This window comes from Nannospalax galili, unplaced genomic scaffold (genome assembly GCF_000622305.1).
Source record: "Nannospalax galili isolate Female #2095 unplaced genomic scaffold, S.galili_v1.0 scaffold5, whole genome shotgun sequence".
Taxonomy (NCBI): Eukaryota; Metazoa; Chordata; class Mammalia; order Rodentia; family Spalacidae; genus Nannospalax; species Nannospalax galili.
The window spans coordinates 1,109,902-1,118,781 of record NW_008353126.1 but is presented as its reverse complement, the minus strand read 5'-3'; the positions used below and the strand labels follow the sequence as shown (position 1 = coordinate 1,118,781).

Sequence of the window (8,880 nt, the reverse complement as noted above, 5' to 3'; positions counted from 1 at the left end):
CCTTACTTTCAGTAGAAAGAGACAAGTTACAACAAGGACATCATCTAATTCAGGATGTGCCCATCTACCCACTTCTGGGTCTTCCTTACAGCTAGCATCATTAGGCCTGTCTCTTTGGTCTGCTTTGTCTCTGTTTCTGAACATCATGAACTGAGGTCTGAGAAGGTTCACCCTGAGTCATGCAAGATCTTCTGTCTTCTCCAAACGTTCTACTTACTAAGGCAGGAGAGTTTATACTAAACTACTTAGGAAATACTACTTTTTAATAACAAAGGCTGAAACACGTGTTTTCCTATTCCTCCTCAAATAACCAGGATTGCAAAGCAAACAGAACATTCCCTTTCTTGAGATTTCCCAAGGGTTAACTGAGGTTTGGCTGTGCAAGTGTGTGTTGAACAAGGTAGATTGAAAAGGAATGGAAAGGGTCCTGGGTTCGCCAGCCTTCCCTGATTCTAGACTGAATATTAATAGTTCACCTCATAGATGTTTCAGGAAAGGGGCCTCTTCCAAACTCCTGGCTGATACATAAAATATTTGTGCAGCCGCACACCACAGCGGGAGGTGGGATCATAATTTCACAAATATGGCATCCCCTGACCACCCACACTTCTGTACCTGCAGACCTCTACCCAAAACCATAAGCCTGGCTTTGCTCTGAAGCTCTGTCAGAGTCTATATGGGAGAGCAAGTCAGCCTATTGTAAAGGAGAGTCAGAGGGCAATTCCCAAATCTGTTCAGGCTACTGATCCCAGGTGCATACCTTAGGGCCACATTCCTTCATATCCATCTCCCTGGGGAGGGCTGCAAAAGAATCAAGTAATGGCTTTTTGTGCATGGAAAGGTTCTTCTGTAATGGCTCAGGATGCTTTCTTCTTATCTATTGGTAAGCACTTTAGTGTAGACTTCAATTTCACCCCGCCAGATGGACGAAGTTGACAAGATGGGCTAGCATGAGGTCACTGAAACTGAAGGTTTCAGTATCTAGAGGTTTGTTTCTAGGGTGCTGTCTGAGGATCGGCAGGAAGGAGAAGCAGAGGGAGAGGAGGACAGAGACACAGATAGAGGTGCACACAGCAAAGAAGCAGAATGACGAAGAGTGCCTTCTCATAGGCCTTTCTTATGTGTACACTCTACCTCATCTGAACATTCCAGAAGGCCAGACCTCAGCAGACAGGAGTCATGTAAACATGTGGGAAGAAGAACTTCAGAGACTGTGAATGAATGCCCAGAGGTCAGGGGCATTATCTGATAATCCATGGACTATCTACTACTTTTCAGTCCTGAGAGCAAGATTTTGAAAGAGCTATTGCTAAAGAAAACAGTCACTATTGCTTTTATTGCACTTTTCCTCTTTAAAAACATTAGACACAAACTATGAGGGATGGATCTGAGCTTTGGGGGGAAGAGGAGCAGAAAGAAGGGCAAAGCGGGCTACATTAGTTTGAGGAGCTTGTGAGGGATCCTTGATCCCGCCTATCCCTGCTTGCTGCTCAATGGGAGGGGTGGGGGAAGGCTGATCTCAGCCAGGGCCAAGTCTGAGGGTATAGATGATCACAGCAGCTACTGGGGACAGCTCCCAGCACACACCTCCTGCTGGTTGACTCTGGTGGCTATTGATGTTAATGAGGTCAAGGTTATGAGTTTGAATGTGGCAATGAATACTTTGTCAGGGCTAGAGAGGAACCTCCATTGTGTAACCAGGAGCACACTGGATGTTGCAGCTGTCTCAGGTCAGGTAGCCATTCCATCCCCCACATGCGGGTTGCTATGATGGGGCTATAGGTGAGCTCTGGGGAATAGACTCAGCACCATCATCCTCCCTTCTGGATAAGCAAGTTGGAGCACTGTGCTCCCCTCACAGCCTGAGGATAGTAGTGCCACCTTCACATGCAGTCTGTACATCTCCTATAGTTTCTTTTGCAGAAAGTCAGCCTTGACTCCTTTTCTGCTATTGTGGGAAGTACTGAACCTCCAGCCTAAGGCTATTCAAAGACACTACTTTTCTCACCAAGACTAGATACAGATACATCACTGAAGTTCCAGAAAGATGCAGAGTTTTAACTAAATTAAATTCGGGCTCCTGAATTAGATTTAATCACTGAAAAATTGGCTCCTGAAAAATTGACTCAGGAAGTTTAATAGCTCAGTTACTTTCTCTTCCTGACAACTTCACCTTTCCTGGACCTCTTTTTCCTCCATCCTCCCAGAAACTCCACCTTTGAAAAAAAGTCCGAGGTTACAGAGGCATCTGATGAAGCTAGGGGGGAAAATTGTTATCTTGGTTTGGAAATACAAATCCCAGCGTGTTGTACTAAGAGCCCAAGTTTATGCCACTCGCTTGTTCTCTACCACTGTTGCCTCTGTGGAGGATGGTAGGGAAGGGTGAGATACCTGGGACAGCTGCATTAAAGACCACAAATCCTGATCCAAGGCCTGATCCAACGTCTAACTTCCATTTTAGATGAAACCTTTCCCAATATGCACTCATGGACCCAACTGATCCTATTATCAGGATGAACCAGCTCCAAGGATTCCATGTAGTGGATAATCTTACAAAGCATTCAAATCTGGTATTCGAATATAGGATATAAATCAGGCCCTCTGAAAATTGTTATCTGCTCCTTTGGCCTTAGGTTAATGTCCTTCATCACATTTTACTTAAGCTTAATTGGTTTGCCATGTTGCCAAGGTACAACAATGGAATGGGAGGCTGGGCTTCCCTGAGAGCCCTGGTGGGGAAGTAGGGGGACCTGCCTAGATTGAACACCTTCAGAAGAGAATCAGGAGTTGACCTCATTGGACATGGGCCCAAAATAAAGTGAAGTGCCAGGAGCAAGAAACAGTGGCACATTTTAAGAGCTAAGTCTACACAGAGAATTGATTTTCTGACCTGTCTCCTGACATAAAGCTGCTGTGAATAGAGGGGTTATAAGATTTGTGGGCTCCCCCAATCCAAAGATTGAGGCATCTTTACCCTGATTCAGGGCCCAGAATCCAGCAGTTTCTTGAGCCAGCTCTGCTTCAGGAGAATGGGGATAAATCTGGAGATCCCAGGTGCTGAGAGGGGAGGTGGGTCATATGTATGGATTTGTTCTGTAAGTCATGGCAAGGGAGCCTATATTAGGTTGCTAGCTCTCTCAGGACCTTTCACACCCTGCACCCTGAGTGCTGTTTGGAGGAAGGCGAAGAACCCAGGAGATTCCTGTGCTTTCTGTTCAAAATCTCATGGGTTATGTTTCAGGAATGAAATCTGGAGGTGAGAGATGAGACTAGAGGGAGACTCCTTAGTGAGTACTAAGGAATACTGATATGGACAAGAAAAAGTGATTAAAACTGATCTTTTGCTTTTCCCCACTAATTTATAGATTTGGAAGCAAAGGCATGATTAACAATGTTAAATGTCCATACTTTGTGTGCATTCTTAGGCATGGGTACTGTGTTTTGTGCATTCTTAGGCATGGGTACTGTGTTTTGTGTGTCCAGTATGACTACGTACGCTGTGTATTTATGAGTTTCTGTGTCTTTGTGTGCAGAAGCAACGACAGCATCCTTTATGTATTTTGCATGTGTATTCATGGCTCCCATGTTGGTCTTGTGTATCTTGCATCTGAGTTGCATCCTGTCTGTTTACACATGGGGTAAGTAGGTCTCTTGTAGATGTGCTGTGTTGGTATACATATTCTATGTTGGGCAGAGTATGTTTTGTCTACAGGTAAAACCATTTCTCTTATGTGTTTGATTTTCACATTAATTTGGCCTGTGTGTATTTTGCATGTGTGCTGCCTGCTTTGTAGTTGTGTGTGACAATGATGTGTCATTTATTTTATGACGAATGTACATGCGTGGATATGGACATTTTATAGTTCTCAGGCCAAGGATTCGGTGAATAGACAACTTCTTCCCACCTAGACCTTACATGTGGTTGTTTTAACCTTCTATCCTCTGTAAGTAAGTCTGTGTTCCTCCGCCCCAGGTCATGAAATTCAGCACCACAAAAGGGGAGAGAAACAGAGACTTTGTGCCTGGCATGGCATGCCCTGCAAACACCTGGGGATATGGGTGACCAGGAACTAATGTGCACAATGGGCTAGCACCCTGAGCTGGTGCCCCCTCCCCAAAAGATTACTGAAGATGACAGCTAGCCAATAGTGAGACCTTGATTGGAACCAACACTGAGCAACGTGACCATGATTCATTATGTTTGAGGATTTTAAACCTCTGTGTCAAAAAGCAAAGAAACCCAGTGTGATGAGGCAAAAGCTGTCCCTTGCAACTCTCCCTGGGGCCAACCCACTTTCTACTTCTAGGCCATGCAGTGCTCATTCATACTTTACCTGATCTTGGGGTGGACTCTTATTACCAGTGTGATGGGAAGAGAATTTGAGTCTAGCAATCAAAATGATGTTTGGGTCACCTAGGGAATCCATCCATTGGTCCAAGAATTTGGAAATTTCCACACCTAGAGGAGGCTTTCTTTAAGTCTATAACAGTAGAATTTGGTCCCAGGGAGTTTTAATCCTTGGTTTCAAAGCAGAGGCTCCATTCTAGGGACAGGTTCATGAAAGTGATGGATGCAGAGTCAAATGATGTTGAGAATCAAACAGGGGAGAGGATAAGAATGGAGATGATTAATGGGATGGACTGTAGAGGAGGCCTGGGGTGGACCTGGCCCAGGTTAGCTGGAGCTGTGAGGGCTGTAGGGCCCTTGTGCACTCAGTAAGACAAGCTTCAGCCATGGGAAACTGAAGCTGCAGCACATGGAGGGCAGAAAGACAATTCTAACGTCTAGGAATCTATGAACACTGGAGTATGTCTGAGGCAATGGCAGCAAACCCAGGCCCAGTGGATTTATCAATGAACCTATTGGGCTTGTTGTACAACTAACCTACTAAGCAATGGATTTGCTCTTGAACCTGAACTCCAGAGAATGAATATACATATGTGTGTGTGTGTATAATGTACATATACACACAATTATGTGTGTGTGTATATATACCTACATATATATACACACACACGCTTTAGTGCACATAGTCAAACACATGCATAAATTGCCCTGTGTCAAAATATTGCATAAGCTTATACAATGTTCAAATGCAATTTTCTATAGTTAGGTAGAGTAACACACAAGAGAAAGATAGTTGATATATATTTATATACATTGGACCCACAGACCTGCCTGCCCTCAGAACCAATGCCCTGGTCTGCTGTGTAGTCATGTCCATGACTAGTTTAATTCCTAAGGTGCAGTAATGTTAGTGTTTAGACTCTGTTCATTCTCCTGATGTGGCAGGGTCTGTGCTCCCAGTGAAAGAACAGGCATAGGTAGGCTAGAGGGCCAGAAGTTTTGGTTCCCCATTCCAGATAGTCTATTTTTTCCCGTGATGGATGGCTTTTGCCTTCTGATGGGAAGAAACCCTAGTTCAATACCATCCCAAGGCTATTAGTACTCTAAATATGAATACTCTAAGTATGAATACAATGCAGGCTGTTATGCAACATCTGCATTAGTCCTGTTGAGCTGTGAGTACGTTAATAGGGTTCAATCAGACATCAGTTAACATTTTGGTAATATTCACATAGTTTGATAATAAGAGCCCACCCAAAATAGGCTATCTCCTGTGTTTTAAATATTGAGATTCATGCAATGAACACCCATGCAGCTCTATTGCATCACTGGTATATTTCACTGCAGTGTCAGTGTAGCCAGGCCACATTACTCAGAAAGCAGATGTCTGCACACTTCAGTGTAAATGAAGAAATCAAACACGTTCCGTGACCCTCAAGCCTGCAAAAATGAATTCTGAAGCTGAGAAATCCCTGGAATAGATAGGTAGCTTCTCCCTGTAGGCCTGAGGGAACAAACGTGAAACTTGACAACGCATATTTGGTCATACTAGCTGTCCCTCCCCTGGGCTTCCCTCATCGACACTGCAGAGAAAAAGCAGCATGCAGCATTTTCCGTTATGAAACATAAGCCTCCAGAGCATCTACTTAGCAACTGCAATTCACAAACTCCTGCCTGTGACACAGAAAGGAATTCCAATACACAGGACTGTGTGTTCTTTTCAATGCAGAAATGGGAATGACCTTTGGAATAGTTACCAGGGCTTTCAAGATAAGTCTCGATGGTGTTCCTCTGTGATGGAGCAGGTAGGATGAAGTGGGGTGGTAGGATGGGCAGAGGGGAATGCATCTCTCAGGTGTGTTTGCCTTTAGTTAGGAAGGGAGGATGGTACTAATATGGGGGTTGTGTAGGGAATATGAAGTGTCCTCAGTGTGTCTTTCTGAAATCCTGGCTCCATAGGTGACTCTCATCTTTGGAAACCTCTAAGTTGGTGATGAAGATTTGTATGAAAATCATGATAGATACTCTGTGCTCTAAATCGAAAGTCAAAAGATCAAAAGTCACTTGCACGACTATTGCTTCCCATGCAGAACCAGATGCACACTGTAGAACACTGACTACAATGCAGGCTATTATGCAACATCTGCATTAGTCTTGTTGAGCTGTGAGTATGTTAGTAGGGTTCAATCAGACATCAGTTAACATTTTGGTAATATTCACATAGTTTGTGTTAGCCAAGGTGCAGTTGGCTGTTTTTAAGTTCTCCTCTCTAAAGTCCTCATTACTGTTGTTTACTCCCTCCTGGATCTCCATGTAATCAGACTTACTTATGGTAGAGGCACTTCTACTTTTCTTTAGGTCAGGGGAGGATGGGATCTTTGGACAGCTTGTCACTTGTAAATACTGGGCCTGTTCCTCTCCCTCTGTCTCCCGATGGTAGAAGTAGTTGAAATTAGAGACTATGACAGGGACGGGTAAGGCAATGGTTAACACACCTGCAATTGCACACAGGGAACCCACTATCTTTCCCCCAATGGTAGTTGGAACCATGTCTCCATAGCCTACAGTTGTCATGGAGACGACTGCCCACCAGAAGGCATCCGGGATGCTGGGGAACTGGGAATCTCGCTCATCGGCTTCTGCAAAATAGACAGCACTAGAGAAGAGGATGACCCCAATGAAGAGGAAGAATATCAGGAGGCCCAATTCCCTCATGCTGGCTTTGAGGGTTTGACCTAGAATCTGCAGACCTTTGGAGTGTCTGGACAACTTGAAAATCCTAAAGACTCTTACCAATCGGATGACACGGAGAATGGCCAGTGACATGGCCTGCTGGCCTTGCTGGGCGTCCTCTGGCTTCTCAGCTAACTCTGTTCCCAGGGTGATAAAGTAAGGGATGATGGCTACAATGTCAATGATGTTCATGATGTTGGTGAAGAAGCCAGCTTTGCTGGGACAGGCAAAGAACCTCACCAGAAACTCAAAAGAGAACCAGATGATGCAGAGAGTCTCTACAATGAAGAAAGGGTCAGTGAAGGAGGTGGACTGCTGGTACCCGATGGTACTGTTGGAGTAGGTGTGGAAGGTTACCCCACCACCATGCATGTCCTCATTCTCATCCCGGAAGATGGGCAAGGTTTCCAGACAGAAGCTGACGATTGAGATCAGAATGACCATGACAGATACAATGGCGATAATCCTGGCAGGCCCTGAGCTCTCAGGGTATTCAAAGAGAAGCCACACCTGTCTCTGAAACTCATTTTCAGGCAGAGGACGTTCTTCTTCCTTGATGTAGCCTTCATCTTCCCGGAACATCTCCATTGCTTCTTCCCCTAGCTCATAAAACCGGATTTCTTCAGAGAATATATCTAAGGGCACATTCACGGGTCGCCTCAACCTGCCCCCAGACTGATAGTAGTACAAAATGGCATCAAAGCTAGGGCGGTTGCGATCAAAAAAGTACTCATTTCGGAGGGGATCAAAGTACCTCATCCGCTTCTTAGGGTCCCCTAAGAGGGTCTCTGGAAACTGGGCTAAGGTCTTTAGCTGAGTCTCAAACCGCAGGCCTGAGATGTTGATCACCACCCTCTCACAACACTCGTGGTCTGCCTCTGGGTCATAGGTGTCCTGTGGGTGCCCAGGGAGGGCGGCAGCCTCATCCACTGGGTCTCCGGTGGCCACTGTCATAATTGGGACTGAGAAGAGCACTTTACTCTATGCCTTTCAGCTGCCTGCTGCAGGGGGCTCAGGGTGCTGAATGCGGGGCCCCAGGAAACACAGAAGCATTGGCCTGTGCTCCTGCAGGAGAGCCCCGTGAGCCCATTGAGAGCTGGAGACACAGCTTCACTTGGCTGAAAGACAGAGGCAGTTAAGGACATGAGACCACCCCTCACTGGCAGCCTGACATGGGCTGTGGCTTGCTGTCTCCCATTTCTCAGCCAAGAGTTCAGGAACATGACCATTCTCACCACCACCACCTCTGAAGGCAGAATTTACTTTCACCTTGTAACTTGTCTGGGGATCAGTGGGGAGCAGGGAACTATCTTTCAAGGAAGTTATGGAATGCCCTGCACTGGGGTTAGGTGGCTGAGACAGCTCCCGTGTGCCACAGAGCATCCTGAAGCACAGCTCTATAGGAGGAGGTGAGAAGGGAACCCCTCCCAGGCACTGTACTAATGCCTGCCAATACTTGCACCATGGAAGATACTCATGGTAGGGGCTTTTAGGCCAGGATCTTCCTTCCCACCCTCAGTGACTCTACATGTCTCTTATTAAGTGATTGATTGATTTACCTGGCCAGGCAGGAGCCCGAGGCGCTCTTCCTTGTAGAGCAGCTCAGATGGATTAGATGCCGCAGGAATCCTAGATGCACAAACAGGCAGCTCAACTCCCCATCACGTCTTCTCATTTGAGCTGGAAATAATGGTGAGTCATTCTGAGCAGGAGGGCAGGCTCCAGGTCCTGGAGGTGAGCTCTAGGGCTGAACTGGACCTGGGGGGGGGGGGAGGGAGATGGTTGGCCAGGGGCATGCA

The 8,880-nt window shown here is 46.0% G+C and overlaps 1 protein-coding gene across 1 annotated transcript in view; it reads right to left on the bottom strand.

The window, feature by feature from the left end:
- Positions 1–3,465: 3,465 nt before the first annotated feature.
- Kcna2 (potassium voltage-gated channel subfamily A member 2) overlaps positions 3,466–8,880 on the bottom strand; it is a 7,241-nt gene continuing 1,826 nt past the window's right edge. The window contains exons 2-3 of the mRNA XM_008850350.1: positions 8,641–8,839; positions 3,466–8,199 (exon numbers count right to left, since the gene is read on the bottom strand). Coding sequence (XP_008848572.1) covers positions 6,536–8,035 — 1,500 coding nt within the window. The 5' untranslated portion in view covers positions 8,036–8,199; positions 8,641–8,839 and the 3' untranslated portion in view covers positions 3,466–6,535. The remainder of the gene's footprint in view (positions 8,200–8,640; positions 8,840–8,880) is intronic.